The sequence below is a fragment of the Syzygium oleosum genome, unplaced genomic scaffold (assembly GCF_021117445.2).
Source record: "Syzygium oleosum isolate NSW1041296 unplaced genomic scaffold, Sole_v2.1 Sole_v2.14, whole genome shotgun sequence".
Lineage (NCBI taxonomy): Eukaryota > Viridiplantae > Streptophyta > Magnoliopsida > Myrtales > Myrtaceae > Syzygium > Syzygium oleosum.
In genome coordinates, this window is record NW_026607498.1 from 8,557,754 (window position 1) to 8,580,615 (window position 22,862).

Genomic DNA, 22,862 nt, shown 5'->3' on the forward strand with positions numbered 1-22,862 from the left:
ATCAGAGTGGCGCAGCGGAAGCGTGGTGGGCCCATAACCCACAGGTCCCAGGATCGAAACCTGGCTCTGATAAACCAGAGAAAAGCTTCAGGCATTGCCCCATCCCTTTTTTTTTGCTTCTCCTGTCCCTCTTTCTGTTTCATTGTTTTGACTCAATTTTTCTTCTTCATTGTTTCCCATTGGAGAGAGAGAGAGAGAGATTGTACATGTATTGTACATTAGTACTAAGTAGTCAGTGCTCATACAAAGTTTGCTGACACTGGTCATCACATTACTGCTGAGAGAAAGAAAAAGGACTCTCTGCAAACAGGAAACTAACCGCCACCATCTTTTTGGAGGCTGCTTATTGTCCTAAAAATAATACATCTTGATCTTAGCAAGGATGTGCTTCCATCAGCTAAAAACCAGTGGACACATCAGTCCATTGTAGCATCTCCCCTCCATTATTCAATGTTACACTCAAGCCTGATGTTGAGCTTCCATCAGATTTAGCTTGAAGGGATGTACGAGAGTTCCAACCGTCCTGTCCATTCCTCGCCCGGCTTGAGGGTGACCGGCTTCTCGATCACTGCCCCATCGACGCAGAGCATCTGTCGGTATTCTTCATCCCCGAAATCGGTCATGGACCTGGATTTCTTCTCCCATGGATTCCAAACCACTGTGTGGACATGCAGTCACAGCAACCACGAAAATTAGACAGTGTGGTAATGTATTCGGGACATGCTACTTGTTTTTTTTTTCTTTTTCCTTTTCAGCTAAGCGACATGGTAACCAGGAGGATATGGACTAAAGTGACGCAGGATATTCTAGCTTAATCAATGTGTCTTAGGACCGAATCGCATGAGAAATGGGTATTGAGACGACATAACTTCTTGATTGCATCTAAACCAAGGAGCACCTAATGATGGTGGCAGAATAGACAGTGACGGCATTAAGGTACATATGATTCTTTCAGTTGACAGGCAACTTCACTAGTCTTTCCATTGTCTGATGAAATGGAAGGGCAGAGGCCCCCTTCGTAGCATGTTAAGCTCTGGTGAGGAGGTAATCACCGATGCACACAATGATGCAAAGCAAGCTTACCTACATCTGGAAGTCCTTCCTTTCGAATTTTGAAAGTCCGCTTCCTTTCATGATCGAAAATTGCAATCATATCTGAGGAGCCAAGATACACCCGATCCACCTACAACATAAAGAAACTGACTGAGACAAGAAGGCTGAGCTTGGAAATTTCACTCTGACTTGAATTTATTCCGTAAATGAAATGTAGTATCTTATTGGGTTACATCGGGAATGATAAAGGCTTCGCTAATTGTTACACGGGTAATAGCACTCGTCTAAAACATTACCTCAGATTCAAATGTTAAAGCATCTCCTTGTTCTGTGAAGCGCTTTTTCTCGCATAGGTTGTCGAGGTAGTCAAGTGTCTCCAATCCCTCAATTCTAACTTCACTGCTAGTGGAAATTAAATGAAGTTACCCATTATGCTCAATCAGAAATGACCATATCCAGCAATGTGCATGTAAAAGAGTGAGTTGACTATGGAGGTACTTAACATGCAAGAAAATCCAAGCATGCAATAAAATTTAACGTTTATAATAAGTCAGGCACTCTGACGACAGTAAGTATTAGCTACAATTTGCTGAGCCACGTTTCCAGTTATTTTGCGAAGTCTCCATTGTCTCTTCTGTAAGCCCATTAAGTTTCACACCGTAGAAATATCGGTCGATGCTTTTAATTTCTCATCGATGATCATGAGTCATACAGTATATCAGTTCATCAAAATAAAAATCTTATAAGGCTGCAAGCTGCAGACAATCGTGCTGCATAGCTGTGAAAACATGCAGCCAAGAGACCTTTTAACTGCAAAAAAGGGGAAAACACAGTGGTGGATCCACTTGAAACTTGATAAATTTGGACTCCCGGAAACACCATTGAAACTCATAATAGTATACTTTAAATTTGTGACTTGAATCTTTAAAACATCAATCTTTGCTCCTAACACTGAAGTATTTTTACTCAAAGGTCATTAAGAATCCTATTTGTAAGGAGAAAATGAGTCGGTATGACTGCTGATTACCTGATATCAGATATGGAGAAATATGTGTGATACGCCATTGAAAAACTGAACGGTTTGCAATTGATGTTTCTGACGCGTGATATCAAGGTCAGGTACCCTTCTGCTGATAAAGACACCCTAAGGCGATACTCGAAACTGAAGAGCAAGATCCAGATTAATAATGTGACCATAAATAAAAAAAAAATTCAAAAGTATCTCACTAGACATGCTTCAAAGCGAAAGAGCAGTATAAGAAATGGCTCAAAACCTTAATTATCATGGAGTCCTCAAAAGCAATTACTCCACAAAGTACATGCTTTCTTAGCCTTAATATCAACCGCGAACCATGTTAAATAGGAAGAACCTACAAGGAGTTCAAGAAGACATTACCTGTGTGGCCAAATCTTAAGATCATCTTCAGATGGTTTAAGAAGCAGGTCGATAAAGGATTTGCCACTGGAATCGCTAGGCTGTAGTGGTGGAGGATGATCATCCATAACCCAAATCTTGTTCCTGGCAAAGCCATGTTGCTCCAGTGATCCTCGTGTTCCAAACTTGATGTTCAAAATTCAATCTGTCATTCTTGTGTATACCAAATTGCTGAAGCAATCATTAGCACAAAAATAAATACCTGTGGGAAACAAATTGGAATTCCTCCTCGTACTGGGGTTGGTGGCATGAAGATTGCCTATAGTATATACAAAATCAAGGTGGAAAGAGGACAGAAATAAGGATGAGAAGCGAGCACTCAACAACATTTAGGCAGTTTCAAACTCAGCCAGAAAGAGTAACAGACTTAATCAAAACCGATGATGGGAAAACAAGTTCCTCAGGGATTGATAAGTAAGAGAGTACAACATAAGACTTCATGAGACCTTAAAAACTCTCTTGCTGTATCTTGACATCATGAAATTATAGTGTATTTTAGGTAATATTCAACTTCTTTCAAAATTAAACAAATACAGATCTAGCTAATGAAAGTATCCATCCATTCAAGGACGAATTTGTGTCAAAATCATTTACCTTACTGCTTATGAACAATAGTTCCTCTCCGCGGTCAGTCTTCCATGAAAGAACTTGCCCTCCATGCAAACTAACCTGAAAGATAAGAAATAAGAAATAAGCATGTAAGCTATGACATGCAATCTGCAGCATGTCATATATTAGGGCCAATTTCTTGCATCTAACAAGTTGAAAGGAAACAAATATTGTTCATGAACTTCAGTCATATACCAACAACTCCTTTGATACGGATATCCAGAGACAATGAAGACTCAAAGTGCATTATCCGACGTGCCCAAACCTTAACAACTTAACCTGCTTTGAGTTTTCTCAACTAGACATTTTCAAGAACGCTCATCAGAGAATGACCCAGTAACGCTCAAATGCCAAGAAAAATAGAATGGAGCAGCGGTTCATCAAGAAATTCATAAAGGTCTAACCCGGGCTGAAGCCCCGCGAGAATTCTGAAGCAGGACTTGCTCAATCCCGTTACGGTTCTTCACGACTTCGACGGAAGCTGTTTTTTTATCACAGGCTACTCCAGAGTGATTCATTTCAAAATTGCAAGGGTATTTGAATGAAGTAGAAAGAAAGTACCTCTCCTTCTCTCTCTCTCTCTCTCTCTCCCTCTCTCTCTCTCTCTCTTACTTCTCTCCTGTCTCAAGTTCTTGAAGACGTCTACAATGGCTGCAAGATAACCCAAAACAAGTCAGCTTTCACCCAATGAAATTGAGTGTCTCCGGGGACTTTCGTCAAACACCTTTCCGGTGACAATCCAAAACAATCTCGTGAACTCCAACCAAACAAAAAAAAGTTGAGCTACCATTTCCGCCTACCTCACCCTTTTTATTACTTTCTCCCAACGCCAAAAGCGCCAACAGTTATTATCGTCCCTCGAGGCTCACCGACAGAGACAGAACCCGAATCCCGAACGTGGCTCGAAATCCACTCGAAAAACTTGAAGCCCGGATGGAGAAAAAATGCAAAACCGATGTGGCGAGAGGCGAAAAACGGAAAAGGAGGAAGACCATATATAGAGAAAAACCCCACTTCCAGAAACCTGACAAGACAATGCGTTGGATTTTGACAAAGTGAACGAGCAGATTCAAAAGTGGGTTCCGAAGACCATCAAATCCCACCCCCCCCCAAAAAAAAACAGAGACTTCCAATTGAATCTTTCAGACAAACTCAGGCATTTGACGAAGCCAAAAAGAAGGAATAAAGAGGAGAGACTTTTAGCTCTTGCCCACCAAACGGAGGCAACTTGAGAACGCAGCACACCTGTTCGGCAAAAGGCCCGGGGCTGAAGACTTCAAGAACACCCTTTTGGACATTAATTAACTTGGCATTCCCCTGCGACTCCGTCCGAGACTGAGGATTGGTCAGAGAGAGGAGACGACGACGACGTCGCTGGAGAGATATTCAGTCGAACCACAGCGCCGGCCGAACTCGCGTTCAAGACCGAGCTTTGCGAGCAGAAACCCGCGTGTTCTTCTTGCTTGGATTGTCGTTTGACTTTGTATCCTAGTGGCGGCTACTGTCAACCACCCAGATCCTTCGGATGTCCGAACGCACCCACCAGGATTACCTGAATTAACGGCCCCTTGAGCTTCAGGATAAATGTGCGTTTTCCTTCGTTCTAACTAATTTTTTTTAATATCTCGTATTCCAATCAAATCAATGTCTCCGTGACGGCTGATACTTCAGAGTTTATATGAATAGGACCCCGTTCGGAGGACCGTCCAAACATCGGATAAGATAACTCATCTCGAGCTCTATCTCTCGAGCTCTATCTCCCGCTCGCTGATCGCAATCTCGTCTGTTGCTCGGAACTCGCGCTTAAGTCACTTTTTATGTTGCCCAGAGGGAGGCCCGTCGAGACTTAAGCAGAACAACCGATTTCGTATTTGGAAGTTGGGAAAACAGCCACAGAAAAACTCAACCTTTGTTCATCGTGACACATTTATCTTGATATTTTTTTTTACGACATCAAAAACCTCAAACTATATCATTATGACACATTTATCCCAAACTTTTTTCTAGTGATATAAAAAAACTCAAAACTTGTACCTACGTGACATATTTACGCTTTGTTAAGGTTTCGTTAGGTGATTTTTCAATCAAAATCATATTATTTTTATTTAAGTCACGTGGGCGTCACGTCAATACTGTTTTCTTTTTTATATCCATGTAGGCAGATTTTTAACAGTTCTCATGAACAGAATTTTGACGGAGGGTAAATGTCTCACACACGGGTATAGATTTGGGATTTTTTATGTCATAGAAAAAAGTTTAGGACAAATGTGTCATAATAGGCATAATTTAAGGTTTTTCTGTATCTTTTTCCCCGTGAAGTTTAGTCATAATCTCGAATCATTTCTATGCATGATTACGAGCAATACTAGTATCAAATATCTCGAATCTTCAAATGGATCCTACCGACATGATTTGTCTCCGGGAGATCGTGTGGGACTTGTGCGAATCCCGCAAGTTCACTCCCATCCGTCTCTCCCACCCCCGTTTACTCCGCCCGCTTCTCGATTCCTAAATTCCCGATGCGTGCGAGGAAAATGGGGGTCCGAAAAGAAAGGCTCGACACGACGTGCATGCATCTTGTCATGGATGAGCTTTCAGCAGCTTGACTTTAGTACGAACGGGGGGGAGAGAGAGAGAGAGAGAGAGAGGGAATCGGCAAAAGAGCACACGGGTCACGCGAGCCATGATGATCGCTTTGGACATCGTGTGTGTTTTCCTCGCGTTTTTTTCCCCTGTTCGGCCCCTTTCCTAGGATCCTTTCCTCCTTCGCAAATCGTAGGTGACGAACGTGTTGCTCGGTCCTTTCGTTGAAAAAACGTGCTCCTCGTTTAATTTGGGAGCCAAGATTAGGATCACCCGGGCTTGCTCTTCTTGACCGAGACTGGTCTCCGCTCGTAACACCGGCGACGAAAAAGAGGGGAAAAAGGGCAAAGAAATTTCGATTGGTCTTAGTCACATCCATGGAGGATTTTGATCACTTGGCGGCCTTGAGTTTTAGACCTTCAGGGTCTCAAGTTTATTATATGTTATCCTTACTTTTCGTCACAAAAAGTTCAATTTTCGCTTCTATAATTCATTCATTGAAAAGAGAATTGATTATAATTTGCTACGCCACGTACATATATCGTGTCATTGTTATCGTACTAGTGACGACTAATGGAACTTTAATTAAAATTATATCACGGATAAGACCGTACTCGATACAGTCGAAGGATTTTGGGGGGGTAGACATGGCCACGGTTCAGGAACCGCCGGTTCCGGTTTGTGGCCATGTATGAACTGGCGGTTCCGGTTTGTGGTCATGTATGAACCGGCGGTTCTGGGCCGGTTTCGGTTCCGGCGGTTCCAGGCTGGTTCCGGTTCCGGCCAGTTCCGGTTCGAGGGGGAGGAGGAGAAAAGGGGAGGAGGCGCAGGGTAGCGAGGGGGGAGGAGGAGGGGGGCGTCGGCGTCGGCGTCGGCTGTGGCCATGGACGGGGGCGACGGTGGCGGGGGTTAGATCTGGGAAGACGGGGGGCGAGCGGAGGAGAAAAGGGGAGGACCGGAGGAGGCGCAAGGGAGAGGGGGGAAGGAGGGATTTGGAGGAGGAGGACTGGAGGAGGTGGGCGTGGGTGGGGGTGGGAACGCTCCTCGGCCTGGAAGGAGAGGCGCTGGTGGTTCATGGCCTGGGTGTAGAGCTGGGAGAGGGAGTTGGCGGCGCTGCAGAAGGAGGAGTAGACTCAGTAGAGGCTCCGGTCCACCTCGTCGAGGCGGGACGTGACGGACTTCCTCTTCTTCGCCATGGGCGGATCACCGGAGCGGGGAAAAGGGGGGGAAGGTAGGGTTTTCCTCTCCGATCGAATTCGAATCGCGAAGAGAGAGAGAGAGAGAGAGAGAGAGAGAGAAAAGACGAGAGAGAAGATGGCGGAGGGGGGAAGCTTGTAGGGAAAAAGGCAAAAAAGTTTGGGGGGATGCTGCAGCAGCAAATTTTTTTTTTTGGAACCCGAATCGGGTTCGGGCCCAAGTATTGGAACCGGAACGCCCGTAGGCCTCGGGCCGTTCCGGTTCCGAATGGCCCGGGACCGGTCCGTTGACCCCGGCCATTCGGGCCAAAACCGGCCCGTGGCCATGTCTAGGGGAGGAAGGGGATTTTGCGAGAAAGAAAAAATACAACCGAAATGCCGATACGGTCAACAAATTAGGGCTTCATATCAAAAGAAGGATTTTACTCCTCAATTATCTGGTATAGGTAAGGTCGCCAGGGAAGCCCCTCTTTTTTGGGGGATTGAGGGATATAGTGTAAGCATATGATCTTTCGTCCATATTTGGAAAGAATACTTATATAGTTTCTAACCTTTACAATGAAGCTAGCTATCATTCTTTTCTGCTGTCGATGGATCGAGATAATACTCGACATTAGCATTTCGTTTAGATGAATATTTGAAAAGATGCTTGAAATCGTACAGTTAGGACAGCGAACCGACGCTCAGACTCCTTTGATTACTCGAACTTCTCGCTACATCTTATGCAAGAAAGCCTAGTGTTTTAGAAAATAGTTTTCCTAAATCGGTTCAGCTGATTACATGTTCTAGAATACTTGAGACCCGCATCGTGATGGGTCAAACCTCGAGCGATTGGTCGCGAATGTCTGGCATTGGACCTCGATTGATGGGTCCATCTAGTCGAGCTCATATTTGTACAAAACGATCAATTTGATTTTGCTCGACCGAATTGCATTTGATGGGATCAAAAAGATGAAATTACCTGATTTGGTGCGCGAAAGCCGATCGACGTACCGCTTTTCCTCTCTTTATCGGGTCGATAGTACTGGCGGACGGTGGCAAAATGAAAGGGAAAGATCCCATCTACATGTCATCTTCGAAATTTTCACATCAAGCCTTTCTAATCGATTCGATTATTCGGCCTGAAAGGTTATGGGCTAATCGTAGATATACTTTCTCCAACAGCAACTATTGTTATCCCTTGAACGAAGCATCGTACTGTACATTTACCCTTCGAGGCAATGAAAAAGTAGCAGCGCCGCACGTCCTAAGATTCACGCAAGAGTCCGTAGTTAAAGAATCCGCAGCGTCTTTTTTTTATTATTTTTTTTTGTCGAATCCGCAATGACTTAGCTAAATTCGAAAAAAATGTTAAAAAATTATGGAAAAATTCGAAATAAGGACCTACAATGAGATCGTTTTCTCAAAAGAAAGTCCAGAGCGAACATTATTTCAAATAAGAATTCGAAGTGAACAGATTAGTTTCGAATAAAAGCATGAAGTGGACAAATCAATCTCGAATAAGGGCTTGAACACATTGTTCAGAAAAAAGGCCCTCAATCACTCTACTTCGGGCCATTTTTGGAATTTTCTCGAAAATTAACGATATTCTTAGCGAAAGTCGAAAAAATGAACTGCTCATATTCCTCGCATGCAGGAAAATGATATAAAATAAGAACACGAGGACGAAAGCCACGCGTTGCGGGTGTTTAATTAATAATTAATTGTTCAACCACAAATCCTGAAAATTTTCTGGAAATTTATTGAGATGTAGCTGAATATTTTTAGAGGGGGGATGATGTAGATAGAGCTAAGAAGGTGGGGTCACTACCAGATAAGTGCAAGGCCACTATGTACGAAATTGTTTTTTAGTTTAACTCTTGCTCTGACTAATTAATTGGTCCAAATTTGGAGTACGCCTGCGATCTATAGGGTATACCATTAGTAGTCCTAACCAAGAACTTCCGAGGTCTCCATGATAATTAATTGTTCGAAGGCTAGTCAAAGTGCACAATTTTGAAGCGTCGGGCAAATGCAATCGAAATTGAATGATTCGAATAGAAGTTGCTTGCCTCTTTACCGCGCCTATCATACTATCCGTCACATGTGTCATCTACATTAGCGAGAATTAATACATCACTGTGCATTCGTATGATGATGATGGCTATTCCTATAATATCACAGGCTGCTCGAGCCTTATTTTGCCACTCAAGTTGTATCATTTCGCATATGAATCGTAGGACTTCGTGTCCTCTCAACTAGGGCCGTAAACGGTTCAATTCGGTTAGGTTTTCTTGAAAAATCGAACCGAACCGAACCGTTAAGGAAGCACCCCTGAACCGAACCGAAACTCGCTCGAACCGAATTGGAACCGAACCGAAAAACCGATTTGGTTTGGTTTGGTTCGGATCAGTTTTCGGTTTTATTCTGTTGAAAGTTATTGAGCTCAGCAACCGGCGAAACCGAATGCAACTTCTCTCCTTGTACACCCCCGGCAACCAAGACAACACCATTTGTCGGCGACGAACCCAAAATCCCATCAACCCCTTGATTCACCTTCTCGTTCTCCACAACCCTGGGCTTAACCTTCTGCTCCGGAGCAAACCCAACCCCATTGGCAACCCCCACCTTCAAATCCCTCTCCTTCTCCTTCAGCGTCAAGAAGGCCACCCTCTCTAAGGCCTCCCTCGCCAGCGCCGCCTCCTTGACCCTCTGCTCCGCCTCGACCCTCGCGATGGCCGCGGCCTTGCTCATCGTGGTGCAGGCAATCTTGGCCGCCGCGACCAGAGCCTTGGCCGACTCCCTGTCGATCACCCTCCTCATGTCGTCCCTATCGTCCCCGAGGAGGGCGCCCCCCCGGGGGGTGATGACGGCCTCGAGGCCCGCGTTCACCTCGACCCTCGACCTCTTGTCCTCCCTGTTGCTGGGGACTTGCCCGAGGGAGAGGAACCAGAACTTAGGGTTGGAGCAGAAGGGGCACTGGAAGTGGTGGTTGGAGTTGGAGCTGGAAGTGACGCAGGAGAGGTGGGAGATGGAAGGGCAGTTGCGGCACATGACGCGTTGGCTAGGGTGCGGGGGGGAGTTGATGGGGTCGAACCCCTAGAGGCAGATCGGGTAGAAGTTGCCGCAGAAACCGAAGTGTTTATTTCAATTCGGTTCAATCCGAATTGATCCGAACCGAACTGAAATAAACCGAATTGAAAAAAAAATGGTTAATTTTGATTATCCGAACCGAAACCGAAATCGAACCGAAATGCATGAAATTTTCTGTTCGGTTCGGTTCGGTTCGTATCTCAGTTCGATTTTTCGGTTTGGTTGTGACACCCCTACTCTCAACCTTGTATAGAATAATTTCATGTGCTAGAATGTTTGGCTAACTCAAGAGTATTATACACGTACTCATATAAGGGAGCGAGCAGGCCGTGGCAAAGGTTTTTATCACATGGCGTCAGTCATATGCAAATCATTGTAACATAACAATTGCCATGTATATTTCAATAACCAGACCTGTAAATGACATCATACTGACCTCTTCGCAGTTTCTGTATCAACAATGGAAATCAAATATCCATTTATCATCATTTGCAAACCCACGTACTCTTAGGTAGCGAATGATAACCATTCTGTTCCAGAATGAGTTCCTGAAACATAAATAGATTTTTCTATTTCTGGTTCCAGGATGAGTTTCTAAGAAAAGAAACCCATTTGATAACGACAAAAAATTTCTATTTCTGGAACAGAAACCCGTTTGATAACAGCACAAAATTTCTATTTCTTGAAACAAAAGTCGGTTTGATAAACAACACAAAATTTTATTTCCAGGAACAAAAATCCATTTTTTTAGAAATGGAATAAAAATAAGGGTTAATACCACGAAAAACCCTAAACTGGTACACTTGTGACACATTTACCCCAAACTATTTTTTTGACCATAAAAAACCCCAAACTGGTACACCTGTGACAATTTTACCCTGAACTATTTTTTTGACCACCAAAAACCCCAAACTGGTACACCTGTGACAATTTTACCCTGAACTTACCACAAAAAACCCCAAACTGGTACATATGTGACAATTTTACCCTGAATTAAAATTTTAATATTATTATTTTTTTTCGAATTTTTATTCTTTTCTTTTCTTTTTTTTTTTTTTCATTTTCAAACTCGTCGGTCGCCGGTCCGCAGCAGAGCGGCAGCGAGCCGAGGGCGACCCTCGCTGTGTCGGGCGAGGCGGCCGACGCCGGCGAGGCGGCCCTCGCCAGATCCGGCGGGGGCAACCTTCGCCGACGCCGACGAGGGCAACCCTCGCTGCGTCGGGCGAGGGCCGCCTTCGCTCCGAGTCGGGCGAGGGTTGCCCTTGCCTAGCGAGCGAGGACGGCCCTCGCCGACGCGAGCGAGGCGACCCTCGCTGCGTCGGCGAGGGGTCACCCTTGCCTGGGCGGGCGAGGACGGCCCTCGCCCGACGCAGTGAGGGTCGCCACTTGCCACTGGCGAGCGAGGACGGCCTCGCCCGGATCCGGCGAGGGCGACCTCGCTGCGCCGAGAGGCCGCCACCTCGAGTCGGGCCAAGGGTTGCCCTTGCCTGGGCGGCGAGGACGGCCTAAAGGTTGAAGTTGAAGGAAAAAAAAAAGAAAAGAAAAGAAAAGAAAAAAGAAAAAATTCAAAAAAATAAAAAAATAATATTAAAAATTAGTTCGGGGTAAAATTGTCACATGTGTACGGTTTGGGGTTTTTGTGGTATGTTGGGTAAAATTGTCAGTAGTACTAGTTTGGGGTTTTTTATGGTCAAAAAAATAGTTTGGGTAAATGTCATTAAGTGTCGAGTTGTTTTTCGAGTATTAACCCTAAAAATAATTAGAAAATCCAAAAAATTCCTAAAAATCTAAAAAAATTTTAAAAAAATCCAAAAAAAATTGAAAAATTCTAGAAAAATTCATCACAATTTCCAAAAAATAAAAAAAAATTCAGATTTTGGGAAAATAGGAAATTTGTTGAATTTTTTCAAAAGAAATCAAAAAATCAAAAATTTCAAAACTTCATAGAATGGCTTAAAATACCTGTGGCCACCCACTTTTAGTGAAATTTAATTTTTTAAGGTGCCCAAAAAAATCAAAAAATCAAAAATTTCAAAACTTCACAGAATAGTTTAGAATACATGTGGCCACTCACTTTGAGTGAAATTTAAATTTTTTAAGGTGCCCAAAAAAATTCAAAAACTCAAAAATTTCAAAACTTCACAGAATAGCTTAGAATACCTGTGACCACCCACTTTGAGTGAAATTTTAATTTTTTGAGGTGAAAAAAGAAGCAAAAAATCAAAATTGCAAAACTTTCAGAATGACTTAGAATATACGTAGCAGCGCCTTTGAGTGAAATTTTAATTTTTTAGGTGCCTAGAAAAAAAAATAAAAACATAAAAAAATCAAAAATTTTAAAACTTCATAGAATGACTTAGAATGTCTCTAGCCACCCACTTTGAGTGAAATTTAATTTTTTTTAGGTGCCCAAATGGTATTTTTGGTTTTTTTGATTTTTTAATTTTTTTCAGCACCTAAAGAAAATTAAATTTCACTCAAAGTGGATGGCCACATGTATTCTAAGCCATTCTGTGAAGTTTTGAAATTTTTGATTTTTTGCTTTTTTTTCTTTTTTTCGGCACCTAAAAAAAATAAAATTTCATTCAAAGTTGGTGGCCACAGGTATTCTAAGCCATTCTGTGAAGTTTTGAAATTTTTGCTTTTTTGCTTATTTTTATTTTTTTTGGCACCTAAAAAACTTAAATTTCGCTCAAAGTGGGTGGCCACAGGTATTCTAAGCAATTCTGTGAATTTTTAAAAAAATTTATTATTTTATTTTTTTCGGCACCTAAAAAAATTTAAATTTCGCTCAAAGTGGATGGCCACAGGTATTCTAAGCCATTCTGTGAAGTTTTAAAATTTTTGATTTTTTGATTTTTTTGATTTTTTAGGCAACTAAAAAAAATAAAATTTCGCTCAAAGTGGGTGGACACAGGTATTTTAAGCCATTCTGTGAAGTTTTGAAGTTTTTGCTTTTTTGCTTATTTTTATTTTTTTTGGCATCTAAAAAAGTTAAATTTCGCTCAAAGTGGGTGGCCACAGGTATTCTAATCCATTCTGTGAAATTTTGAATTTTTTTATTTTTTTCGGCACCTAAAAAAATTTAAATTTCATTCAAAGTGGATGGCCACAGGTATTCTAAGCCATTTTGTGAAGTTTTGAAATTTTTTATTTTTTTGCTTTTTTAAATTTTTTTCAGCACCTAAAAAAATTAAATTTCGCTCAAATTGGGTGGCCACGGGTATTCTAAGACATTACGTGAATTTTTTAAATTTTAGATTTTTTGATTATTTTTTATTTTTTTTGGCATCTAAAAAAATTAAATTTCCCTCAAAGTGGGTGACCATAGGTATTTTAAGCCATTTTGTGAAATTTTGAAATTTTTGATTTTTTGATTTTTTTTATTTTTTTCGGGCATCTAAAAAAATTTAAATTTCGCTCAAAGTGGGTAGCCACAGATTCTAAGCCATTCTGTGAAGTTTTGAAATTTTTGATTTTTTGCTTTTTTTTCCCACCTCAAAGATCGTGACTTTCAGATGAACATGTGTTTTGAAGAAAGAGTTCTCTCAGAAATGATACTCATTTTTGGTCTAGAAATAGAAAACCTACTTTTTTTTTTGTTCTGATTTCTGGTTCAGAATCGATTCCGGAACAAAAATTTGTTCCAGAAATAGAAAAATGGAATTGCGTTACCAAACGGGTTTCTGGTCCAAAGCTATTCTGGAAACAGAAAATCAGTTCTGGACAGAACCAGAATGGTTATCATGCGCTACCTTATTCATAACACACTCATCACTCGGTGTCATGTTTTGAAGAAAGAGTTCTCTCAGAAATGATTCTCATTTTTTGTGTAGAAATAGAAAACCTACTTTTTTTTTTTTTGGTTATGATTTCTGGTTCAGAATCGGTTCTGGAACAAAAAGTTGTTCCAGAAATAGAAAAATGGAATTGCGTTACCAAACGGGTTTCTGGTCCAAAGCTATTTTTGGGAACAGAAAATCAGTTCTGGACAGAACTAGAATGGTTATCATGCGCTATCTTATTCATAACACACTCATCACTCGGTGTCATCACATGCAAATCGTTGCTACGCACCAATTGCCATGTAATTATAGTGCAAATAACATCACACTAATCTCTTGGCATTTCTCATATTAACCGGGAAACCAAACATCAATTTATTATCATTTGGAATCTGCCAACTCTTATTTATAAAGTAATTCAATTCAAGAGCCCGCAACATTTTTACATCACACGAGTTTATGATTATTCTCAAGTTGCCAATACAACTAAAATGTATGTCAAACTACGAGATCCATTACACAAAAGACATTTTTACACTAAATTGATATTACACTCAAAATGTTCAGAATTTGATCACCAAGAGTATCAAGAATACATTCACTTTTTACAATCATATTCACATCAATTATATAATATTTAGCTTAACAAAATTACAAGATTAACCAACATAATTTCTCATTTCTCATTTCACTCTTTAACTCAATTTTCTCTTATTCTAGCTCTACTAGTCAAATCAAATAGCTAAGGCCAGTCATTTTCTATTCGAGCCATATGACTATCTTCTTGGCACTACATACAACTCCCACATTTTGTATTATTACCAAAGCAACCACCTTTTCTATATATTTATTTAATTAAGTCCAAACTCTGACTAGTTGGATAAATTGTCTAGAGTAGGCAATTAGTTGTAACTCCAATTAAGAACCTACCACCACAAGCATCCCTAACATGTAAATAGTCCGAAGAATGACTCGTATTCTAATGGCACAATGAATATAGTGAACTTTTCTTGTGAGATTAGTAACAATTTCATACCAAAACCACAAGTAGACTTCAACCAACATCATTCTCATCTCAATTCAACATGTCATCACCCATGATACAAAATCATCTAAAATTACTCTCACATATTGTCTTGCCTCTTATTAGCTTCATGTAATCATTAATCTCTTTGACAACATGGATATATAATATTGTCCATACTTCAAGCTAAACTAAAACAAGGATCAAGAATACAAGAGGATCAGCCCAATTTAGACCCTAAATTTTTTATTACCTTGAATGAAATTTTGAATACACAAAGCCTTTAATCACTTTGTAAGACATGGTTGGAACTAAAAACTTAAAACAACATAAATTTGATAAACTTTGGGCTTAGTTGAAAGTTAAGTTAAAACTTGGCTTTCTTTGTTGAAGAATGGAAGGTAAGAACAATTGAATTTGAAGAAGTAGAGATGGAGATTTTTTTGGTTTGTTCAAGAGAAGGTAATGGATGATTTTATTTGTTTTCTCTTCTTATCTTCATCTAAAATGATTACTATAAACCATGATTAAGTTAAATTGTCATGCATGATGTCATTTGATAATCTAACCTCAATGTCATAAATTAAGAGCATGTGAGTTATTTATATGGGTGACAAGTGGCTTAATTTGTTGGCGGAGGTGATAACTTTGTTACAAATTTTAGGATTTTCAGTGCATTTATCCCTAAAAAGAGTCACGTCAGCATTTTTCAACAGCTAAGTTGGACGGAGTTAACAGAAGGACTTGATTGCATCAATTTGACAAGTTTTAGGACTTGATTGCATCAATTTGACAAGTTTTAGGACTTGATTGCATTCTTTGCAAATTTTAGGGCTCAATTGCACTTCCATGACGAGTTTTAGGACTTCCAATATACTTATCCTTTAAAATAATGCCTTTCGAGTTAGGTCATAGACAAAGGAATTAAATTTGGCCGAACAAGCTCATTAATGAAAATAATCTTTTTTTTTTTTTAGACATGACATAAATAGTCCTTGAACTTTGGCCCAATATGCAATGCGGTTCTTGAACTTTTAATTCGTTCAACATCGAATATTTTCATATAATTCAGGGACTACATTGAATACGTACCAAAAGTCCAGGGACTACATTGAACAAATTAAAAGTTCAGGGACCACATTACACATCAAGTTAAAGTTTAGGGATCGCATTGAACAAATTAAAAATTGAGAGATCGTATTGTATATCGAGCTAAAATTCAGAGACTGTTTCGTGTCATTATCTTTTTCTTTTTTTTTCCAATCCTTGGGAAGTGTGGGAAGATTAATTTATGGCAAAACAACAAAAGAAAAAAACTCGAAATAATGAAGAAACCGACAAGATTGGCTCCGCCACTCGTGATCCCACACACGTTAGCCTTATACACGCTCGTGTCTCTCTTCGCTTCACTCCGGAAGACGCCTCTCGATCCATCTCCTCCTCATCGGAAGGAAGTTTCCCTTCCTCTTCTCTCCCCTCTCCCCTCCTCGATCCTCGTTCGGATCCGCCGTCTCGGCCCGCCGCCCCCGCCGCCGCCGATTGCCCCCCCGCCGCCGGCAGCGAAGATGAACGACGCCGATGTGTCGAAGCAGATTCAGCAGATGGTCCGGTTCATCCGCCAGGAGGCGGAGGAGAAGGCCAACGAGATCTCCGTCTCCGCCGAAGAGGTGCGCGCGCTTCGCCTTTTCCTCTCGATTCGAGCCGATTGATTCGCGATCTCGAGGCTTTTTTGCCGCGGCCCGATCGTTAGGTTTTTTTAATTTATTTTTTGGGGGATTGCGCGCGAATTTTTGGTGGAATTTCGGTTGTGTTTGCGTTGAGGCCGAGTGAGATTGTTTTGTCGCAGGAGTTCAACATCGAGAAGTTGCAGTTAGTGGAAGCGGAGAAGAAGAAGATCAGGCAGGAGTATGAGCGCAAGGAGAAGCAAGTGGAAATTCGAAAGAAGATGTAACCTCCCCGTTCGGATCATTTGGCAATTTCTTTTGTCTTTATTCGCCGGACAGATGAAAACTTCTTTTGGATTCGGATTAGGTTAAATTGAGTTCATGATCGAGATATTTAGGTTCTTTTGTCATTCGAATTTCGAGCGATCTGAATAATCTATCGAGATTTAGAATGGCTACAGTTGATCTGAATGCATCGTTGTCGATAGATGGAAATCGGATGCTGCTGACATTGTATATATGGTGCATAACTAGGGTAATCTAGAGAAACTTGATGCAGGAGTTGCTACTTGGAATGTGAGATAAGGAAAAATTGGCTTATCAAGCATGCCGTTAAGTATGCTGAACCCCGTCCGGTGAGATGGAGAAATTGTTATTCGTTGAAGAAGAGGGAAAATTGAAACCTTGGGAAAACGATGGATTTCTTATTTGCTAGAAGGCCTGTTTTATTGATTATATGACCATTGAAATGTTACCAATTGGCCAATTTTGAGAAGACATCAAGTGAAACTTCTAGGCAAAAGAAAATGTGCCTTTCTGCAGGTAGTTATATCCTAATGTTATGTGAAGTCTTTTGCCATTTGCTGGCTTCACATTAGGGCAATAGACAAGTACACTTTGGGGTTTTGTTCTGTCAACTTAATTTGTTTCATCTGAAAGTGATCTTGCCTGCCTCTCTAAATTTGTTGCAATTGCTTCTGGCAGTGAATATTCGATGCAGCTGAATGCTTCTAGGATCAAGGTTCTTCAAGGTCAAGATGATGTGGTTAATTCTATGAAAGAGGCAGCAGCCAAGGAGCTTCTTAGCGTGAGTCATCATCACCATGTCTATAGGAAGCTTTTGAACGATCTCATTGTCCAGGTTTGTGAAATTTAAATTGCTTTGGTAGTCTGAATTCTGTTCATGCTAGTCGATTGGTAGTTTTCTTGATGTTTGTGAATGTTAAGAAATATTTACAAATGCGATGAGAATGTCAAACTTTTGTTCCCAATATTTTCCACATCTCACATTTTACGTGTAATCCTCTACTTACACAAAGTGTTGAGTTGAGAGATGAGTAAAATGTACACTGTGGACTTGTTACCTGACCGTTTAAACTCTTACATTCGATTTTAAGTGGGGGTTTCTAAGGGGAAAATGGTGGGATTATGGTCTTTTTGAGCATCAGGTGTTCTACATAGTGGTTTATGGCAGCATACATTTAATTTTTTTCCCAGTTTATTAACATGCTTCGAAACATTGCTGGTGAATACTAGTTTTAGTATATTAATTCCATTAGCTTCTGTATCATCTTGAAGCAACTTGAAATAATTGGAACTTTCCATACCGTCATTATTAATTCTGATTTTATAGGTTGATGGTTTAGTGAGCATTTGAGACACTTACATTTGTCTGGCCTTTTTGTACATGTGATAAAGCATGTAAATGCTCTGGACTAGAGATCACCTGGAAAGAAAATTAATACTGTGACATTATTGATTTTGTGCTCCAGAGTTTGTTAAGATTGAAAGAGCCTGCAGTGCTACTTCGTTGTCGAAAGGATGACCTGCATCTGGTGGAGTCCGTCCTGGATTCAGCCAAAGAGGAGTATGCAAAGAAAGCAAGCGTTCATCCTCCAGAAATCATAGTCGATGATCGTGTTTATCTTCCACCTGCTCCTTCCCATCACAATGCCCATGGCCTTCACTGGTAATTACCTTACTGAGTTCACTCATTTGTAAGAGATACTTTTGTACGAGGTATATGTGACTGAAATGGTAAGACTAAGAGATAACAGAGTTTGTTGTTGGTTGGTAAGACTAAGAGATAACTGAGTTTGTTGTTGGTTGGCAAAGCTGAGCCTTACTGGGGGTCAGTTTGGCGGCATCTAAAAAGCATGTGGTGGTAATAACACTTGGTCCTGTGTGTTGTGGGATATATACTATCATCATCTGGATGATAAGGGTTCCTAAGGCAGCTAGCCTCATCTTTTCGTGCCATCTGACTGTTGTCGGCAAACACAACATTGGTAAAAAAAATTCTGAAGTTTTTTCCATTTCTTTTGTTGCAGTTCAGGAGGAGTTGTTTTGGCTTCTCGAGATGGGAAAATTGTGTGTGAGAACACACTTGATGCGCGATTGGATGTTGTCTTCAGGAAAAAGCTTCCAGAGGTACTCGTTTTACGTTATTGCTTTTTCCCTCCCTGTTTTGTAGTGCTTGATATGAAATGGTAAATTGTCACACAGTTTCCTATACTCTGTTGCTTTTGCAGCAAAAGAAATTTGAAAGATCAGGAATTTGAAATAGACTGGTCAGAGGCTTAGAGATTATTGCTCTTCACTTAATATGACAATTGAGATCAGGAAGAAAGAAAATAGGAGTATTTGACTTTGCTTTCCCATTTCTATCTTCAGAATGCATCTGCTTCTTTAACAAACAAATGTTGAAATCTCTAGTTGTTATTCTGGTGAAATCGCTTATGGCTTTGCTTTTGCTGCTGCATCTGGTATCGATATTGTCTCGTTTTGCTTTGTAAATGAATCAACGAGATGGAGTGCCTGTTGTGACCATGGTTTTTGATGCTCTATGCAAAATCTATTGGGCTCTACTTTGAGCTTTCTGTGTGGAAAATTCTGAGGATTTAACTAAGACTTGGCTGAGTGAAAACCTCCTGCTTGGGCACTGATCAGTGTTCAGTGGTCATTGAAGACATCTAAGTTTGTTAAATGTCATCATTGTGTGATGGACCATGGTAGCACAAAGTGGAAGATGATAGTACTTCTGTTTAAAGATTTAAAAGTTTTTGCCTAGGAAAGCAAAGATTTTATGCTTTTTATATGCGTCTTTTCCCAGTTTCTGCAACTTGTTAGTCAAGGCATAAACCTCAACAAACAGTGTTGGATTCTGTCAAGTCCAGCAAGAATTTTGGTGGAATGAGCGTGGTACTGGTGCTTTGACCTTAAAATGTCTGCTCGGACTAGACAGAATAAAATGAAATTGGTTGTGACTGAGGTTTACTGGAGGTGCCCTCCTGTTGGTTGGGTTCTTTGGGGGCCTTTCATAAAGTCTCGCTATATTGTCAACGAGGCCTACACAAATAGAAGAACAAAACGATTAGGCGAACATTGTACTTAGGATTTTATAGCAGAGTTTTCTTTTCGTCCTGAATTGACGAGTGAGAACCTCCAAAGGAAGTTTGTAATTTCTGTTTGCCGTGGTTTTGCTGGAAACTGCACCAACTATTATCTATATTTTGCTCGTGGTAGACTTTGATAAAAGTTTCTAATCTTTGCTGTTGCAGATCCGCAAGTGGCTATTCGGTCAGGTTGCTGCTTGATTTGGTCAGATTGCTCTGGTTTGGTTGTGCCTATATTGTTTAAATCAGAAATCTAGGTTCGTGGATGTGTCTGGGCATGGGAGATCGTGTGTTCTTTGTAAGCTTCGATTGTTTTGTGCTCTCAGTCGAAAAATCTGTTCTTTTGTTTTTCAAGATTATTTCCGGAGCCTGGTAAAGCACTGATTGCTACTTATAATTATTTGATAAGACTAGCTATTTACGTCCAATAAAAATGTCAGATTGCCGATCCTCGAGTGTCTAAAGATTGATTTTTACTGAGATGGCTCGACTTTGACAGGTGAGGACTTTTACCGCATACTCTCATCTAGTTTTTCTTGGTTTAATTCAGCCACGAATGCCTTAAATTTCAGGGCAGGTACCTCGAGATCTGCCCTCGCCTGCGATTTGAAGTTCAAGGACAGCCAGCAAGAGGCATGGTTCCGCACTATAAATGCTATATCTATTCGTACCAGAAGATCAACCTTACATGGCCTCTACCACCACCATCGCTACCATTCGACAACCAACCATAAGCAGCGTTGCAACATCGCCGCCACTTCTCTGACCGCCGTCTCCTCCATCCATCCCCCGCACTCAACCAGAACCGCCCCTTAGTTCCAGCTGTGACACCGTCCCCACCAGTCGCTCCACCTATCCTTCAACACTTGTGCCACCGATACCAACTGCATCAGCCTCCATTCCCGTGTGTCGATTCACAAATTCACAAATGCAAAATAATTGTTACGTACTTATTAATCTGGCCCAACTTGTCGAGAGTCGGATAAATTGGATTGGCCTAGTGTAAGTTGAGCGCTAGAAATGAAAATGATATACATGCTAGCAAAATCTAACTTCAGGAATCCCAAGTCGGAGTGTCGATCAATCGAGTCCTTTCCAGGATTCTCAACCATCATTTCATTTTCATCAATAAAGATTGTTTCGTATGATCCGAATCATCTGGAAATTTTTATTGCACTTAGCATGCAACTCCTCAAAATCAAAGATTGCATTGCTTCGAGATACATAAAGCTTTTCACTATTGACATTTTTATTGCATTTAGCATGCTACCGTTAACTCTTTCTTTGTTTTATCAATCTACCAATTTGTCTATATAATTGGGCACTATCAACATCTAACTACGTCAATGGTAGTATATAGTATTGCACCTGTACTCTCTTTTGTTTTTATTCTTTTGACTAATTGTTTTTTTGCTCGATCCAAGAACATGTCTTCTCTTTCATACCAACAGACGAGCGCCCCACCAACAAGAACGTGGCATTTAAATTAAAACTTTGGCCTGAATTTGCGCTTCAACGTTCTGCTTTCTGGTTGCACGTTGCGATTCCAATGACGACTATATCTTCTACGTGGTGCTAGTTAAATCTCAAGACCTTAACATTGAATAGTTTCTTAGGCTTATTTATGTTCGTACTTAAGTATGTGGTTGCGAGAACAACTAGCTGACAAAGTGGTCCAAATAGAGTCCCTGTCCGGCCATGATCGAGTTGCCCATCTGGCCCGACCAGCTCGAGAATCGAAAGAATCGAATTGGGTTGGAATGGCTCTTCCTCAACCTCTCGATCGCCGAGCCGGAATTGTCTAAGGTACGTTTCTGAAAATTCTTATCTGAGGGATGGACAGGCTCGAGCATGGCCTTTTGTGCTTGATCTCGACTCTTTGGGATCAACTCTTCGAGATCCCTTCACTGATAAAGTCTAACAGCCACGATGGCGGCGATGGCTAGCCTCTTCGCCTCTGTTAACTCAATAACACGATCTCGACCTCACGTTGCTAGCTTCACTTCACAATCCCCTATCCCACTCGGCAACACTCGACCCTTTTCAATCTGAATCTCCTTTCTCGTTTTGCCATGAATTACACCATCCATACTTTCATCCTCGTGCGTTTAAATTTGATCAAGCAAAGCCTAGCAACTAGTGCTCGCTTTGGAATCTACACGACAAACGACACCGACGGAATAGATGATTGCAATCATTTCTGTGCTTTGTCCTTTTACTTTATGCTTTCGTCAGAAACCCGTGGATCTTCTGGACGCTAGGCATTTGTCCCTTTGCTTTAGTGCGGTATCCACAGAACCCCTTTTTAGCATGAAAAGAATTGATGCAACTTTTAGTACGTACGCTCGTGTTAGGAGTGTGCAAAAGAACCAGAACCGCCCGGATAGTCTAGGATCGCCTGAATCCAGATCGGAAACCGATCCGGTTCCCGGTTCTAATTTTTGGGAACCGGTGGGTACCGGTCCGATTTTTAGTTTCAGGTGTGGAACTAGTCACCTATCCACCCAAACTAGACGGGTAATATAATAATAATATAATTTATTTATTTAATTTTTAATTAAAAAAGAAAAATCTTAAATGTTTAAACTAAACCTAACTCGCTTAACGGTCATTGAGCCAAGAAACACCTTCTTTTGTTTTCGCCTCTTGTTCATTCTCACTCTCTCACTCTTCTCGGTCAATGTTCACCTCACCGTCTCCAACTCTCGATCTCTGTCTCTGTCTCCGTCCTTGACTGGTGGGATCGATTCCATGGACCCACCTGGGAACCGGACCGCACCGGCGGTCTGGTTCCCGGGTAAGTCTATGGAACCAATAGGCAGTTCCCGGTTCCAAGTAAGTGCGCAAGGTTCGCATTCTAGTAAGTGCGCTACCTTTTCTCGTGAAAAGATTCTTGAATAATGACAAAGATATCGACACAGATCTATACGTTTAATTATTGAGCGTTTTGATAATTTTTTTTATTAAAAGTTAAATACGATATATTTCTTTAATTAAGCACGCAATTATAATATGAGGTATTAGTTGATACATCGATTCCGTGGAC

The 22,862-nt window shown here is 41.1% G+C and overlaps 2 protein-coding genes, 1 non-coding gene and 1 pseudogene across 7 annotated transcripts in view; 2 read left to right on the top strand and 2 right to left on the bottom strand.

Moving 5' to 3' along the window:
- TRNAM-CAU (transfer RNA methionine (anticodon CAU)) lies at positions 1-72 on the top strand. Its single transcript has one exon. It is a non-coding gene; the product is annotated as a tRNA-Met (tRNA).
- Positions 73-200: 128 nt separating this feature from the next.
- Positions 201-4,719, bottom strand: LOC115688520 (putative glucose-6-phosphate 1-epimerase). 4 transcript variants are annotated; one of them, XM_056318123.1, is made up of 10 exons: positions 4,343-4,719; positions 3,903-4,121; positions 3,502-3,748; positions 3,083-3,157; positions 2,691-2,747; positions 2,450-2,613; positions 2,081-2,215; positions 1,350-1,452; positions 1,084-1,183; positions 201-658 (listed from the first exon to the last, which is right to left on the bottom strand). In XM_056318123.1, exons 3-10 carry the CDS (start codon positions 3,613-3,615, stop codon positions 489-491), a joined length of 918 nt encoding a protein of 305 aa, XP_056174098.1. In that variant the 5' UTR covers positions 3,616-3,748; positions 3,903-4,121; positions 4,343-4,719; the 3' UTR covers positions 201-488. The 4 variants fall into 4 exon arrangements, with proteins under 4 accessions (XP_056174098.1, XP_056174097.1, XP_056174099.1 ...); XM_056318122.1 differs by having other exon boundaries at positions 3,898-4,121; XM_056318124.1 differs by having other exon boundaries at positions 3,885-4,121.
- A 4,430-nt stretch (positions 4,720-9,149) lies between these two features.
- On the bottom strand, positions 9,150-9,996 carry LOC115688493 (uncharacterized; annotated as a pseudogene).
- A 6,142-nt stretch (positions 9,997-16,138) lies between these two features.
- The window catches only part of LOC115688523 (V-type proton ATPase subunit E), a 33,442-nt gene continuing 26,718 nt past the window's right edge, over positions 16,139-22,862 (top strand). The window contains exons 1-6 of one of the 2 annotated variants that reach the window (XM_056318007.1): positions 16,140-16,424; positions 16,604-16,704; positions 17,406-17,562; positions 18,194-18,390; positions 18,752-18,851; positions 19,982-20,265. In XM_056318007.1, coding sequence (XP_056173982.1) covers positions 16,323-16,424; positions 16,604-16,704; positions 17,406-17,562; positions 18,194-18,390; positions 18,752-18,851; positions 19,982-20,017 — 693 coding nt within the window. In that variant the 5' untranslated portion in view covers positions 16,140-16,322 and the 3' untranslated portion in view covers positions 20,018-20,265. Of the gene's footprint in view, positions 16,425-16,603; positions 16,705-17,405; positions 17,563-18,193; positions 18,391-18,751; positions 18,852-19,981; positions 20,266-22,862 lie in introns of those variants that run through there. The other variant, XM_056318008.1, reaches the window with a different exon arrangement.